We start from the raw sequence: 17,196 nt of genomic DNA, 5'->3' as shown, positions 1-17,196 counted from the left end.
TACGATTCTGCCAGAGTGATTCATTTACAGGTCATTAAAAAAAAACCCGTCTTTTGAAAGCATTGGGCTGCTCAGGTGGCGAAGCCTGTGCAGGGGAGACATGTCGTAAATAAAGGCAGCTACATTTCAAATGCCATAAATAGGGGACACCTAAGGACCTTGCATGATTGCAGACATCTAATCATTTAATTTATGCGTGTCTAAAGGAGCCCTCATTAACATTCAAGTAGCACTCATCTGTCTAGCGGGATCATTCCGAAGGCTGCATCACTCTCAGATGGAACGTATCTATTTGGGCAACACAGCATGGCTACACACTCAGCAAGCACCTTCTCACGTTCTCCCTCAATGTCACCAGAGACACAGCATGTAGCTCTCATAACTTACATTGTGTGATTTGTGATCCAGTGATTGTGTTGCTGTTAATATGGGACCCTTTGACAAAGTTAAAGCCATATTCTCGAGGTCACAGTACAGTGTGTGCAACGCTTCTGACTGTTTTGCAGCAAATTATTTAACCCTTTCTCGATGAAGCCTGGACAAAAGGTGAGCCTTGGCTTGTATTTGCAGACGATCATCAGCAACCTTTTGATATAGACAACTGAAGCCTGTGATGTTTATTTTTGAAGACTGTCTGAAGTCTTTGTTAGCACTGCGATACAGTAACACACCTCAGTGTCTGCACGGCAGACGCATGCATGACAGAAATTCAATAATAATTGGCGTGGATTGCTCTTGACACGTGCTGGTTGCTGACAGCTGCTTTGTTCTATGGTCAGATTTCATATTTAACACATCAAAGAGTTGGGATACTTCACACTCTGCTAAGGACCGATAGCAGGTCTGACACGTTGCTGCTAAGAAAGGAGAGCCTTGGTCTTTCTCTGGTGGAGAATAAAGTCAAGTTCCATTCAGCGTTCCTTTTTTCACTTTCTTACCTGATAAATTAAGTTATACGCAGCCAATTTTTACGAGGAACGCAGTAAGCATCATCGAGGTGTGAAGAGTCGTGTTTACAGCGATAATGAAAGAATATTGGCATGAAACTTCTGCAACATGAAAGCTATTTACAAGTCTCTTGCATGAGTAATCTGTAAGCCTGTATGATATGAATGACTTTGCACATAGATGAGTTTTAACACTAGGACTACGACAAAGGGAAAAACTGGTGGTTTGCCAAACACTGCTCCAAAAAAGGAAGTAACTTCGTCAACACATAAAGCTAGTATGAACGAGCTATTGGAATGGCTGTTTTCTCTTAATATATATTCAGACTAGCTGCTACCTTTTGCGTTAACGTTTATCATGTTCTTTGTGTAGGCTACTGTGCTAGTATTTTCCTCCCTATACCTAATTACTGGTTGTGCCACCTTTGGAAGCAAGAACTGCAATTAAAGGTTTGCGATAATTGACAAGCAGTCTTTCACATTCCTTCTTTGCAAAATCATTTTAATTGAGCAACGTTGGTTGGTTTTTGAATGTGAATAGCCATAACTCACTCAAGGCATTCAAAGGTGGACTTGCTGGTGTGGCTCATATCGTTGTTCTCCTGCGTAACCCAGGTGTGCTCAAGCTTCAGGGCACAAACCCAAGACCACAAAATCTCTTTTACAATTTTCTAGTAGAGAGCAGAATTCATGGTTCTCTCAGTCAAATTGTCCAGGTCCTGAAGCACCAAAGCAACCATAGACCGTTTAACTGTTGTTGTTGTTTTTTTAAAATCCTGTGTTCATTTTAACGGGATTCAAACCTTCCAAAAGGTTCAAATTTTTGTCTGATCAGTCCACAGAATATATTTCCAAAAGTCTTAGGGATTATCAAGATGGTTTTTGGCAGATGTGAGACAAGCCTCTGTGTTGTTTTTGGTCAGCAGTGGTTTTCTCCCTGGACCTCCAATGGATTCCATTTTTGCCAGTATATAGTTTAATAATAATATAGTGTATTGGCTAATAATGTGCTTTGTGAACACAAACAAAATTACAACCACATCAATATATATAGCTACTGTGCATTCCTGTGTCATTGAATTGAGGGTACAAATGGTTTCCTGAATGAGAATATTCATGTAAAAATTCTGTCTGCAAAAATTTTGTATGAAGTGCTGACTTGTTGACATCATATGAGTAGAAATTTGGCAGGTGAAAGTAACAGTTTGGCTGATAGCTGGCCATTTTTAATTAACAGTACAAATATGTGGCATTTTCTTTTAATTGCTTGATAAAATTGAATTTTAATATGGTGTTAGGTCCTAACCTTTGTCTTGTAGAGCTACCACAGTTACCTAGACTAGTTAGAAGTAGTAGCAGTAGCTAACTGTGATACAAAGGTAGAGAGGTAAGTCTGTAATGATTTATTATGTACTGAAAACTGCAGTAGACACATTGTTTAAGTATAAAATACATCTTTGTTATGCTCATGGCTTTTTTACATATTTCTATTCAAAAATTCAAAAGCACATGACCACCAAGTCAGAGGAACAACTTCCCAACTTGGGGCCATCCAAGGCACACAGGAATGCACATGATTATACTGCTCATGCCTCTTTTCCCCACTGCTAGTTTAGACATGACTGAGGTAGCTACAACTCCATGTTTCCTTAATAGAATTGGCCTTAAGGGCCAGCAGGGGGCAACTGCTTTGACTTGTATGGAAGGTTATGACAAAATTAACTTACTTCTCAATTGTTTTATTTCTTCAGTAAATGCTTTCGTAAAGAGTTCATGGTCTTAAACAGTACTGGTCATTTTTAGTTCAGACTATAAAGCAGGGTATGATATAGCATTTAGCTAGCCTGTGAGCTACCATGTGACTCAGATACACCATTATTCCTGATCTACAATTTCAAATTATACATTACAAATATCAGTGGAGATCTGAATGAGACTTAGTGTGGATGACAGCCTTGAAGTTAAGTTGGCAAAAAAACAGATGTAAGGAAACAACACTAACGCAAGCTGCAATTGTTGGCAAGTCCAGTTAACTACTAAAACAATAAGCAAACACTGTATTCTAGGATTAGAAGTGGCATATAATTTATAAAACAAATTGGATTACAGGTTTAATAAAGGAAGGGAAGAAAATTTACGCTAACCTCAGCCCATGCTACCTGACAGAGTGTGACATCAGGGATGGTATTCCTTCTTCTAGCAGTCGTTCTCTAGTAATGTTAGAAATGCAAAAGGTGGTTGTGTTAATGAGTCCTTTTCAAACATTTAGAAGATCAAAAGGAGACCGTTTTTCTTTTTACTTATGGAGATTTTATAGCAGTGTCTTAATTAGCTAGCTTAGGAGCTGATAGCGTCCCTTGTTAGGAAGCTAACTAATCTGTAGCTGTGTCTAAAAATCAGGACGATTTGTGGCATGCCATGAAAACAAGAAGAAGCCCATCTCAGGTAATGTCATTAGGTTTTAGTGTACACTCAGAAGGCCTGGAGGAAAGTGGAAGTATTTTAGGGCAATGTGTTAAGACCCCTCATCTGCCCAGGAGACCTGCAACACCGCCACTTTATAAGGCAAGGCAAAGCAAGGTGGGGGCTTTTTAATGACTTTGAGTTAAACGCCACATTTTAACCGATGCACAAGGAGTGAGAGAGGCATGCTCCTCTCTATAGGCAGTATCCAGCAGCATTTTGATGTCTCTAACAAGAACACAATAAATTGTTCCTCATTATTCAGTAATTAACTCCAATGCGCCGGGTCCCCATCCCCCTGTGCCACGCTCTAAATCACCACCCTCCTCTCCTCTTCTCCTCCTGCTACACAGCTCTTTAATTTCCTCTATGCTGTGGGGGGTGGGGGTAAGAGAAGGTGGAGGAGAAGGTTGGGGGGGTGGGCACACAGCTTGATGCACTCCATCATTCCCTTGCCACCCTCCAGTCACCTCTTCGCCCTATCCTTGCCACAGCCTCCCCCTCCCCATGCCTGCTCCTCATCACTGTGTGCTCTCCCTGCAGGATTCCACCTGCTTAAAAGAGGAGGAGGTCACCTGAGCCGCGACAACAAGCTCCAGTCACGTTTGACACGCGGAGACGTTACCGTCTTGCACTATCGAGGCATCAAAACTCGCCCCCCGGCTCAACTCGTTGTCTTTTTCGGGGGCTTTCCTCTTCCTCCCCTGCTCTTAATTGTTAAAATGAGGTCATTAATTGCAGGCTGAGTCAAATCACCTGTCATTTCAGCTGGGAATCATCCACTGATTGAAAGGTATCATAAAAGCCTGCCCAGGGCCTGGTTTTTGCTGTGCCTGCTGGGAGATTCCTTTGTGTCTTGACGATCTCCGCCCATGGGCCCACAACTCACTTTACTTTCTGTGGCGGAGATTAGGCGGGTAGTCTTGGGTGACACACATCCACACGCTTGGCCCAAATATAGATTCAAGGCAGTCAGTAGTGTCAGGCGCAATTCCTGGAGGATGTTGTGGGGAGTGTTCGTTTTCTGCTGTACTATTAACGCCCCTGACCTAATTGAGGAGGATGCTCACATACGCCACTTCCCTATATGCAAGCGAGGTCAGGTTCATTCGAGGGGGTAATTGTGAAATTGGCATGTAAACTAGGACAATAGAACAAATGAGGACAGATGACAAATTCTTTGATTGATTTTTATTACGTTTAGACGAGCTCGCGCTATTTTATCAGAGCAGTCCAACAAAGAAAGGAAATGTATGAACTTGATTATGTTTCGAGATTGTCTTCCAGCGTCGTAATTCATAGACGCTCAAAAGTTATTTTCTTGGGCATTATGGTATTTTTCTGCATCATGGGTGGAACTGAAAAAGAGGCTTATAAAAAACACATTTCTGCAGTGATGTCAACTTAAATGAACCCAAACATTCTTCACCTCATGACAGCTACACAGCACACTGTAAGGTACAGAAGGCAGTACTCTCGCCCACTTAAAAATGCTCCATTTGCTTAAGAAAATCATGGAAAATGTTGGCGATATTAACACAGAAAGACCATTAGAAAAACAGATCTAAATTATTCTGAAGGCACAATGCTGCAGAAAGCATCGGGACCCCCGTTTTCCACATGGACTTAATCTTGAAGAACGCCACATAAGATGCTGACAAACCCGCTGTTTGAAATAAAAACCCTCTAAACACATGGCATTAATATTTAATGGTGCTGCTTCCTCAGGAGGCCACTCTGGGCTGCAGCGCTGTGTCTGAAGGGAGATGGTATTAGTGCTGTGTGCTCAGGAGGAAGAGCAGCTTCACACTAATGAAGCGATCAGGGCCCGAACTCTGCGAAGAAACCTCATATCCGATTAGTGAGCAGAGATGCATGTAAACATGGCGAAGCAGCACGCGATTAGATCACTTTGCTAATGCGAGTCTTGTGTCACTAAACACAACAGCAGAGCGGCACGCGGCGTTTGAAGTGTTTTGTTAGCAACAACCCATTTCACATTTAATCATTTCAGCATTTCTGTTTCTTTTTGACCCTCTTCCCAGCTGTTTTGATTTAAGCCAGGAACTAGAGGAGCACTATGCAAGCTAATGGGTTAACAGTATCCTCTGAGTGACCATTAAGGTGCACGCATGTGTTGCGCAGCAGTGAAAACCACCTGACCTTGTCCACATCCGCTCGGCCGGGATGGGACGGCATTTGAACCTGGCCAGTAAAGGACAGGCCATTTGGATGTTATTAAAAAACATTAGAGTTCCTAAAGCCCGCACAACTCCCAGAGCCATCAGGTAATTTGAAAGAGATCCAGTGAGTTTAAGATGTGCAGATGTTTTCGCTTTAAAACTGGCATCTGTTTATGCAGACGCGCTTTATGTTAGAAAAGCCACAAAGGACCTCCAATAGGTTTTATGGAGCAGTATGAGCTAGAGCACTCAGCTCTGTAATTGTGCTGCACCAGGTAATGAGAAAATTGGTCACAAGCAGTGCTCCCTGTAGATGTAACCCGCAACATGCAATTTTGCACAGCATGTGCAGTATCTACTTTTATTTGTCTGCGCGGTGCCGTCTGAGGCCCTGCGCAGCTTTTAGGAGGTCAAACATAGTCACATGGTTTAGAGCCTAATTCTCATCAGAGGACTTATTCTATCTAAAAATACAACACATTTGAGCTTTAAACAAAACCTTACAAGGAGAGCGCATGAAACGGGTGATGAAAAGTTTTTCTTCTTTTTTTTAGATTTGTGGCACAGGAATATAAATGCAAGCAGTATCATGTAAATAAAGGAGCAACATTTAATTCCCTTTTCTTTAAAAAAAAAAAAAAAAAAAAAAAAAAAGCTCCTTTTCGTCATGTCTTAGCATTCAATTCCAAAAAATAAAAAATGAAATTGAAAATTTCTGGAACATTTTCAAAGTGTTTCAGTCTGGTTTTGCAAACATAAAACAGCCTCCCGGAGGTGCAGATGATTTGCGGATGAATGCACACTAATCCTTGTTTGTACTCTGCGACTAAAGAACAACTTTCAGCAAAACAATTAAACTATCATATTAAAAAAAAGAAATCTGGAGGATTTGTGTTATTATCTGTGTAGTTTCTCTGACCTGGTTTTAATATTACCAGTCAATCAAGTCTTGGCTTCTATGAAGAGTAGTGTTCCTATGCTACTTTAATCTTATTGACCAATACTGTACCTAACACATCGTTAGCAATGTCATGGGTACAGCTTTAATTCATGCAGAAGAGTTGCTGATAAATGCACTGCAACATTTTATATTTTGCCTTTAAAAGTAATTTCCTTGTGCTGCTGTCTCTTATTAAGCTGTGAGTCATGAAAACTTGAACTTTTATCTGAAATGAAATCAACCGGTATAATTTCCATGGTAGTAGTAGTGTGGTAAGCATTAGTAACACAGATTGTAGAATGGAGAAATCAGTGCTGGAATACGCTAATGTTCAAGGATCAGGGGATTCAAGTCTTTGTGTCCTTGTCTGCATTGCTTTTAATGTGAGTGAACGTGTAAGTTCTCTTCAGACAGGAGTTTATTGAATTTTGTCGCCATGTTATGTGTCCTCTGTGGGTTTTGTGTGACTTTATCTGTTTAGCTCATGCTTTTGGTATTCAGGCTTTACCAAATGTCACATTGAGGTTATTTTTTTTCTTTTGCAGATGCAGTTACAGAGAAGGCTCTTTTGAAATCCACTCTGTCAGGTTGCCAGAAAATACTCAAAATAGTGCTCGTAATGCCCAGCATCATGTGAGTTAACAGCGATGTGATGAGTGACGTAAACACTGTTCACACCCGTATCATTCAGTCATCGTTGCTAAACTGCTGTTTGTAATGTTTAAGTAGCACTCATCAGGTGATTCTTGTGTCCAAACTAAGCTAAAGTTAACTATGTAAGTGTTCATCTCAAAGTTAAGGTCATGAGTTGCTGTTTTTAATGCTCGTAACTAGAAAGCTCTTCAAGGTCAGAAAGTACCACATGCATTTGGTTACCTACAGCATCTCAAGCAACTGTCAACACGTTCTCACTCCCAAAGCGTAACATTTTACGCTAGGTGACAAATCGTCGGTATATTACGCTTCCGGGCACCCAACACGTCCCTATATTACAACATCGGAAAAATGAGTGAACATGGGAACCGTTTGGAATGAATCTACACATGTAGATTTGTTTTACTTAAATTGCTTTGGAAAACACTACTAACGTCATTAAAGTGCTGATTAAGGTTACAGGTTCCGGTTAGGGCTGGACTACATGGCTCGAACGTGTATTACCGTGGGAGCGTTATTCTACTGGATTTCATCCATAACCCGGCACGTAGCATAAGAACGCAAAAGGTGACCTTTCGCGTTCCTCAGGAACGCCTCGGGACTTGACAACCCATCAGCATATTACGCCTCAGGAGTGAGAACAGGCTGCAACTGTACAATTAACTTTACAGTTTACAATTCATGGTTATTTTGACCATTTACATCAACCACTTTATTAAATTCAAACATGTTTTCAGTAAAGTAAGATGTATAAAAAAATCACTTTGGGAACAAAAACAATATTCAAGTGAAATTGATACAAAGAAAATTTGCCATGAAGCCGTAACCAAGCAGCTTTAATACTGTATGGTTAGCTGACTAAGACATTACCTGGTACATGACTCTGTCCTTCAGCTATGATGTTTAGACTCATAAACACTGTCTGAAGTTGACTTCTGGGACACGTTCTGTACAGTGATCAGGGTGCAACAACTGCAAACATGACAATGAAAGGTCTTTCAAAGAGTCAGTCTCAGCACTGTACCAATATAGTACCATTACCATGGTGTGCAGCAGCAAAACAGGAGTGCTCTACAATGGTCTTCTCGTTAGCAGAGTGAGATTACTCTGTCTTTATATGTAATGGGAGAAAACAAATGTTTGGTGCAGTAATTGAACATAATCCAGTAACACGGTGTTGTCTCCGTGCACTCACGCTGACCTCTCCGGGATAGATGATGATGCTTAGATGATGCTTAAGAACAATGTTGTCCTGTATACCGTTCTCACTGGCATAGCAGCGTTGCTCCTGTGTCCATTTCCCATAATGTGACAAGGACATATTTCAGACTGAAGAGATCCAAACAGTAATCTACCACTTGAGAGAACTGTCTTTGAGAACAGAGGTTGAGGGGAGTGACAAGGACAAGTGTTCTACAAATGCCATATCTAACAGCTCCTGTGTTTCCAGTGGCACTTGAACTGAAATAGGCACGCTCAACAGGGGACAGGCTTCAAGATTTTTTTTTTCCATACTTCAGAAAGACTATTGTGTTGAAGTTGGAGTGCTTGTTGGTGTGTTAGAGTGTGTATCAACACAGCTGCAGTGGAATTTGCTGGCCTCAAGGCCGTTGAATTGTTTGCGATGCCGCTGCCGTCTTGCTGCATAGTGAATATACTGTAAAACTGAAATGCAGAACACTAAATTACTCATACTGTTAAGGCATTCACTCACACAGTATCTAGAGTAGGTGGTGATTTTTACTGCTATAATGTAAGGTTTTATAACAACTGGCAAGAAGAGTTCAAAAATAATAATATTAATAATAATAATGTGGTTTAGCTAAATAGTTGAACCATGCCAATCATTATATTCAAGTGTTCCAGTCACTTCCCCTGTCACAGGTGCATAAAATCAAGCATCTGCTTCCGTTTTTTCTCAGAATTGGATAACAGGACACTAAGAAAGAAAAAAGGATGTAATTGCTGAAGAGTTATTGAAGTACTATTGTTAAATAAAATGAAATAAAGGTGAAAGTCTGCCTTTTTTCTATTTAAATCCACTGTAGTAGTGTAAAGAGGTAAAATGTCAAAAAGTATATCTTTGCCCAAGTACTTATGTACCTGACTGGATAGTAGACCTTATCTAATACTTAAATATTTAAAGAAGTGGAACAGGCAGTCTCCATTGTACACAGGTCTTGTCATATATTTAGGAGACATAAACACAAGCATACACAGATAAATAATGCATGTTTATTATCATTGTAATATCACACTGGTATTTATTTGTGTTTTAGCCCTTAGAAATCCTCCACGTCACACTGAACCGTCACATGTTTAATGGTAAGTTTCTGCTTTTACTGGTGAATATTATGAGTTTCCTACTAGTGATAACAAATTTCCGAAACCTCCATAGCCAGCTCCAGGCAGTCACTTGCATCATGACAGGACCCAAACACACCACAATCCAAATCTATGTATGAGTCATCATCACTGCTGGATGCAGACTCCGCTGTGGTAATGACGTGTTTGTAGCTGGGGCAGCAGTGATTGGCGAGTCCCTTGCAGGAGTCAGGTAGCATGTGGATCATATCGTAGAACCGACAGAAGAGACAGTTCAAGACAATTCCTGCACAGTCAACTGAGAGAGACACACATGATCAGGAAAATAATGTACTCAGTAGTGTGTTTTTTCTTCTTTTAAATCAATATACATTTTTTTGTCTTCATAAAGGGCTGCAACCCCTTCACACTTTTACAATGACCTATTTGAAATAATGCGTGATAGATAGCGTTTAAATTATATCTCGGGACATAAATCATCCCTGCTCCTATAAGAGCTGGGCTTCACTTGTATCTTATAAGATTTTAAAAGCCCCCTTTCCTTCCTTTACACATGCATAATTTAAGAAATCATGCCTCGCTCCCTCACAGAGAGACAAGCAGGAAAGCTGTTTGGAGACATAATCAATTACCAGAAGTCTCTCTTGTATACTTTGCCAGGAGCACTTCCAACGTGTGTTGTGGTTACAGTGAGACAATGCTATGTGTCTTTCCAGCATGCTTTGCCAAATGGTTCCCCCATGGGTGCTATGAAGTGTGAGATCATCAAATGACACTGACCATGAGCAGACAGTTACTCACTGAAGAGTGTCATAGGAACGACCTTATGACTTGCACTGCAGAGAATTCAGAGAAGGTATACCCTCTGCAAGGCTTCACTGTTCTCCTAAGCTTTTATATAAATATGTGGAGGTTTCAATCTGATCTTAGTTCAAGTACATGTTGGAGAAGACAGGTTGTGGGTCAGTCTCATTCCTGTGAACTGATTCTTAATGTCATTTCTTCAAATTTGGACTCAGAATTCACAAAATCTGGTTATAGTTCAAAATTTGACTTGTTACACTAATGACACAAATCTAAAAAGATAAAATGATGAAGGGATATTTTATATCAAAGAGGTGAAAGAGCAACTCTGCTTTGGCAATATATAATATAGACCAGCGGTCCCCAACCTTTTTTGCGCCACAGACCGGTTTATGTTCGACAATATTTTCACGGACTGGCCTTTAAGGTGTTGTGGATAAATACAACAAAATAAAACTAGTACTGGTGCAAAAAAAGAAGATTTATTCAGAACACACGAGCAAAGACGCAGGGAAACCGTGTTAATGATAAAAGCGATTTAAAAAATAACGATCAAAACCCTGAAAACCATAAATTTCACACCCGACCCTCAACTCTTGCGGCCCGGTACCAAACGACTGACGGACCGGTACCGGTCCATGGCCCGGGGGTTGGGGATCGCTGATATAGACTTTTTTGCTTAATCAATATTGAACATCAAAACTCGGGAAGAGAAAAAGACATTGTACTTTTAATCTCATACTGAACTGGTGACACTAATCGTGGGTGCCCACTGTTGTTGCTGCTAGTTTCATTATGTCTGTGAATCGCCTACATTAGCTTATTTAGTCTACATCTATATTTCAGCCACTGTCAAGCATATGGACCCATACAATACAATACAGCTTTACAACAAACAACCTCGTGTCAACCTAAATGACAACAACTCTCGTGAATGGATAAGATGCAACATATGAGCAAACTACATGTATTTCATCATCATATCCTTTTAATATGGTAGGAAGTAGAAATGAGTCCAAGTTATATCTCTGTATGTAGTGCTACAGCTTTGTAACTGTGGTCAGTTGCTGTCAGCATGCAACTGAATGGGGTCAAGCTGGTATCTATAATCAATAATATGGTGATTAACTGTGATAACTTTGTAATTTTTAACTCAGCAAAGACCACAAATCACAAAATTAAACAGAAATTCATGGGCACTACTTTCAGAGTCCAGCCATAACCTCATAGATTTGAGGCTAAAGTTCATAATTGCTCCACACATAGCAATGTAGTTGCAGCAGGATGGCAGTTTAATTACAAAATGATAAAGGCGCTCGGCAGGCTTTTATAGAGGAATGTAACCTGAGTACAGTTTAGATGTGTTGCAGATGAGCTGTGCTCATTGGCTAATTCACACTTATTTGCAACATGTTGGCAATCTGTCTGTGTTTATAAATTCTTGCAATGCTTCCATTTCTTTCTCTGGGTCTTGGAGTTTGCGCTGCATCTGTGCTGCCTCCTGTTGTTCCTTCTCTTTAAGCATTTGCGTATTTCTTCGGAGTGCTTCATCAAACATTACACGCAAACAATTATTTTTCTGTGACACTTGAAGCTTGCACACGATCTCTTGATGTGCACGGTCTTTGTCGGCCTGACGGAAAGTGATTGCAATCATCCGAGACAGACTGCAATTGAATGGAGACAAGTTGCCTCTCGCCAGGTGACATGTGCAATTGCCCTGAGATTGAAAGTGATCATCCAGAGGTTGAAGGTGTTGAACGTTCATCCTCTGGGCGACCAGTTGGTCATCTCGACTGCTTGTAATCACTCGTGAGACGTTTACTCTAGTGTGTCTGCGTCTACAAGACAAGAGCCACATCTTTTCTCATTGTCAATAAATAAAAAGACATACTTCTATTTCCTTGCATATTAAACCATATTTAAGACAGTGGTTATTGTTACAACATTACAGTTTTATTTAATTTTTTTAGTTTAAAAGAATTGCATCAGAACATAAACAGTCTGTGTTGTAATCAGTTATGCATCTGGATCTGAAGTAGTGATACTTGTGGCCTTTTTTGCATTAATATTTCTCTTTTTTGCTGCAGTTTGAGTTTCTAAATTATTCAGACATTTTCATAATTGATTGTATTAACTATATTTAAGCATTCTCACAGCATAGTAAGACATAAAGCTTGCAATTTGTCATTTTCATAATTATCCTGCATATTAATCATTTATTTCAACAGCAGAAAAGCTGTATTTGGATAAAAAGTTAATTTCAAAACAATTTTAATGACGTCTCGAGAAAAGAAGTGGCACTGAAGACAGACTTAAACAGTAGAGTGAAGTACTGGTGTCATTTACCTCCTGTGTTGCTTTGCTGCGAGGAGGAAAGAGAGTCTGTGCTGTACGTTTCTGCAGAGGAGGATCTCCTTAGGTACATTTTCAAAGAGAAAAGAGGGGCAGCGGAGGCGTCACGCTCTCTAGGCAGCTTAGCCTTGGTGTCTCTGCTTGTCTCCCCAGGCTCCATTTCTGTAGAGGTATCAAGTCTCCAGCTGCTGACTTGAACCTCACTTTCGATTCTTTCTGTCGAATAGATGAAATGTTAAACAAATGAATCCTACAGTAAAGAATCAACAAACAACATCTACTGTAGTCTTTGAAATAAGTACTGGAGTACTGGAGATGTCCCAAAATCAAGTATATGTGCAAGAGTACAGAGAGCAGAGGTAACTGGTTCCACTGGTTTGCAGGTAATCTTGTGTAAAGCTGCTCATAGTACTTTAGGGTGGTGAACAGTAGGGGCATCACTCTAATGTCCATCCATCGATCCATTGTCAACCGCTCATCCTTTTCAGGGTTGTGGGGGGGGGGGGCTGGAGCCCAGCTGTCGCCCAGCTGTCGCAGGGCTAACATATAGACACAGACAACCATTTGCACTCACATTCACACCTATGGACAATTTAGAGTTTCCAATTAACCTATCCCCACAAACTGCATGTTATTGGACTGTGGGAGGAAGCCGGAGTACCCGGAGGGAACCCACGCAAACACGGGGAGAACATGCAAACTGCACACAGAAAGACCCCGGCCTGATGGTGGAATTGAACTCGGGATCTTCTTGCTAACCACCGTGCTGCCTAAAGTCCATACACTAATCGTGAATGGTGATACAGGAAACTTTTAGCGTAGGTTAGCTTTAGCAGGGTTAGCTCATTTGCCCCATCCTTTCCCTACACACACAAACTTTAAAACAAAGCACCTAAATCCTTGTAAAACCTACAACTTCTCACTATCACATTTATTTTTCCTTTTTGTAGAGATTTTGGCCTATCAGTTTGGCCTTCAGAACTAGCAGGCTATTTCCACAATATTTTCTTTTTCTGTGTAGAGCTAGCTAAAAATTAGCATACAGATGTAAGACTAGAATGAGAATTAAAAAAATGGAGAGATGTTCTTCTGGACCTTTGTAGTTATGGTCACAGAATAGCCAAGAGTGAACAGACGTGGAGCTGGAGCCATAAAAATGTAATGCTGCAGAAGTAAGTGGCAAGTTTTACTACTTTTTCAAGGGGATCAAGAAGTTAAGCTAAGAGATATAGTTTATATGGTCTAGTGTTAGGGATGTCACAGTATTTTGCCGCATTTTAAACATCAAACAAGGAGCAGAAAATTCTAAAAGAGCAGCCACCTTAAACCAAAACAGTCAGATGCTTAGTATATATGCATGTAGGCTTCTGTTTTTGATTTCATTAATGCTCTTAAGTCTGCTGTAGTTATAATTTGGACATAGGTGTCATAATGAGTATGTATCGAACAATACAACATTTTTTATTTATTTTATCAACTTTTCTTCTGACGATGCTGTCTGTGTTGAGCGCTCAGTGAATCGGGCGTTCGACTACTCCGCCTAGGCTGCACTGTCGAATGCAGATCCACTGAGCGCAGCGCAAGCTAGCAAGACAGAAGCTAAGCTCGTTGCAATATGGCAACCGCCTCAACGCTAGACGAAATTGAACCTCCCCCATCCTCATTCAGATCTGACGTTTGGAACTATCTTGGTTTTCATGTGAAGCATGACCCTGATGGTAAGTGCGTCATGGACTAAAGTAAAACAGTATGTCAGATGTGCCACGCAATGCTCAACTGGTGGGAACTAGTGCGTTAGCGCAGTTAGCTTGTTAACGTGTTGACGCTGTCCAGCCCCACGCATGGGGCGATCCATGGTAACTTGTTAACGGAGATTTGCTGCGTTATGGCGTTAATGTCATTTTAACGAGATTAACGCTGACAGCACTAGTGGGAACACAACGAATATCACTGTACATTTACTCCGACATCATCCTAGTGCAAAGACAAGTGGAAGCAGACAAAAACAACAAGCAAGCATGCTACAAACTTTACCAGAGTCATTTAGACAGCCATTAGCACATGATTCTCCGGGGCGATCGTGGCTCAAGAGTTGGGCGTTCGCCTTGTAATCGGAAGGTTGCCGGTTCGAGCCCCGGCTTGAACAGTCTCGGTCGTTGTGTCCATGGGCAAGACACTTCACCCCTTGCCTACTGGTGGTGGTCAGAGGGCCCGGTGGCGCCAGTGTCCGGCAGCCTCGCCTCTGTCAGTGCGCCCCAGGGTGGCTGTGGCTACAATGTAGCTTGCCATCACCAGTGTGTGAATGTGTGTGTGAATGGGTGGATGACTGGATATGTAAAGCGCTTTGGGGTTCTTAGGGACTAGTAAAGAGCTATATAAATACAGGCCATTTACCATTTATGGGGACCTGATATGTTTAATATGCTGCTGAGAATATAGCCCAGAAGAAGCGGATAGTATAGCTTTTATTTTGGAAAGAGCCATTTCTCTGTAATAAACTCTCTTTTCCAAAGATGAGTGATTTCTCGAACAGATAGATTTTTTATTTTTTTTATTTTGTTGTTTCAGCAACATTACATTTAAAAACTGTACTTTTGAGTTAAAATATACATTTATAATTTTAATAAATGACAAATTAAAGAGGCTTGAACATTTTTTTGTATCGAAAAAATATCGAACTGTGACACCAAAGTATCGAACCGAACCGTGAATTTTGTGCATCGTTGCACCCCTAATAAATAAATAAATAAATATATATATATATGCCATCAGTCACAGAAAATCTGCATCCTGATAAGCACAAGTAAAGACATTACTGATGTTGTGTAAACTGTGTATTTTTGGAAATCCAGTAATTGGGAGATTTGTAAATGATTTCAGTACATTTCAATAATAGAAAGTTACCACACATCTTTGTGGATCAACTCTTGCATTGAACTCTCAGCAAGATAGTAAATAAGTGATAAACATAACTGGAAATGAAAAACGAAACGCTGCTGGCCATATCCCATTCTGACAGCTGACACAATGAAAAGATAAAAACATATCTAGCCTGTGCTGGTAGTTCCCAGAAAAGTGTGGAATTTCTGGAATGAAGGGGTTGTTATTGTTAATTAATACGTTAATTAATACAGATAATAATGAATTACTCTGCTGGCAGCAGACTGTTTACTTTTTCACCACCTATTCCGAATGAAATATTCACCACTCCTTTCTGTGTTTTACTTAAGATTTAATGCCCGATGATTTATTAATTTTTGAGAGTGAATAAAATGTATTTGTTTTCCCTAAATTCTTGAAGAAGAGATAAAAATGGACATTGCTCAGGGCCGCATTGTCCATTTTTAAGATTTTATTAGTTTAAAAAACAACTGCTCCCATCAAATAACAGAGTTAAACATGGTGTCTCGTGTTATCACCTTTTGTCAGCATGCGAGACTCTTTTATGTCTCATTAGAATTGTTTGTGTTTTTACATGTCATGTCTCCGTGATTGAATGAGAAGTGAAGAAGGCAAGGATTGCTATTTGAAGTACAAGTTAAAATAAACTTGTTTGAGCTGAGAATGAGCATGATGCTCTCGGGTTATCAAATGAATTAAGTAAGAAGTGCAGCTGGTCTATGCCCATGACCATTAACTGATAGAGAAATAAGGCCTGGGGGCATACTATGCATTTTTCAGGTTTTGTTCCAGTGTTTCACTGAGCCGCGCTCACTCATTAGACCCCACAGTTGCTCCGAGCGGTGGGTCTGAAGATAATTTTACTTCATGTTTAAAATCTAAATGCAAACTGGAAGTATACAACAAAAAATCGCCTACAGACTATAAAGAATGCATGTAAGCAAGCAACTAACAAAGAACAGTAGATGATTTGAAAACAGGGGGTTTGTTGGGGAAATCATTCTCAAACTGTAGGGCTGTTCACAGTCACTAAAGTCAAATAACTGCACAAGGCAAGCAAAGTGATGGAACAGTAAGGATCATCACAAGAGAGATTTCTAAGAGACGTGACAACTCCAAAGTGACACTGAGCTGTTTTTCTACAAACCTAATCTACAACTCACCTCCTTTAACCCATGTGGAGCTCTCCTCACCACCGTTTACACTCCCTTTGCGTTTTGCATCAGCTCTCAGCGTTGTTTCATCTGCCATCTGGTCCATTGCATCACAGATAAAAAATGCATTTAGTATGACAAACCTGATTATCTCAAGCCAAAAATATGTGGCTGCACACAACTGAGGCTAACGTGGCTTAATGTCTAACACAGTGTTACCGCAACTCACCGTCTTCGTGCGCTGGTCCGCTCTTGGGATTGGGTCGTCACGCGGCCAGCTGCAACATAGTCTTCTTGTCCAGGATGCGGAGGCAGCTGTTTACATCGGCAAAGCGTAGCGCACCCAAGACAGATCATCCCTTTTGCAATGCACAGCGTCCATTTGGCCTGCTGCCTGCTGTGCTGTAAGGCTCTCCAATATTCCAGTGACGCTGGCAAAAAAACCCACTGGAGATCTGCTCCTATCAAAA

The 17,196-nt window shown here is 40.6% G+C and overlaps 1 protein-coding gene across 1 annotated transcript; it reads right to left on the bottom strand.

Moving 5' to 3' along the window:
* Positions 1-9,476: 9,476 nt before the first annotated feature.
* mdfic2 (MyoD family inhibitor domain containing 2) lies at positions 9,477-16,823 on the bottom strand. Its single transcript, XM_085407852.1, has 3 exons — positions 16,736-16,823; positions 12,666-12,887; positions 9,477-9,810 (listed from the first exon to the last, which is right to left on the bottom strand). Exons 1-3 carry the CDS (start codon positions 16,821-16,823, stop codon positions 9,554-9,556), a joined length of 567 nt encoding a protein of 188 aa, XP_085263978.1. The 3' UTR covers positions 9,477-9,553.
* Between the last annotated feature and the right edge of the window lie 373 nt (positions 16,824-17,196).

Source organism: Rhamphochromis longiceps, linkage group LG5 (genome assembly GCF_057381845.1).
Source record: "Rhamphochromis longiceps isolate RC_006_pf linkage group LG5, R_longiceps_female_GT1.1, whole genome shotgun sequence".
In the NCBI taxonomy this organism is placed as follows: domain Eukaryota; kingdom Metazoa; phylum Chordata; class Actinopteri; order Cichliformes; family Cichlidae; genus Rhamphochromis; species Rhamphochromis longiceps.
Note: the sequence above shows the minus strand (reverse complement) of the source record. Positions and strands in the feature narration are given on the sequence as shown.

Excerpts from the sequence above, each read along its gene's own strand:
- mdfic2 (XM_085407852.1), bottom strand. The coding sequence starts at position 16,823 with ATGGCAGATGAAACAACGCTGAGAGCTGATGCAAAACGCAAAGGGAGT. Across the intron at positions 12,888-16,735 it reads CTCCACATGGGTTAAAGGAG|AAAGAATCGAAAGTGAGGTT; the intron begins GTGAGTTGTAGA and ends TCTATTCGACAG. Across the intron at positions 9,811-12,665 it reads GCAGCAAAGCAACACAGGAG|TTGACTGTGCAGGAATTGTC; the intron begins GTAAATGACACC and ends TGTCTCTCTCAG.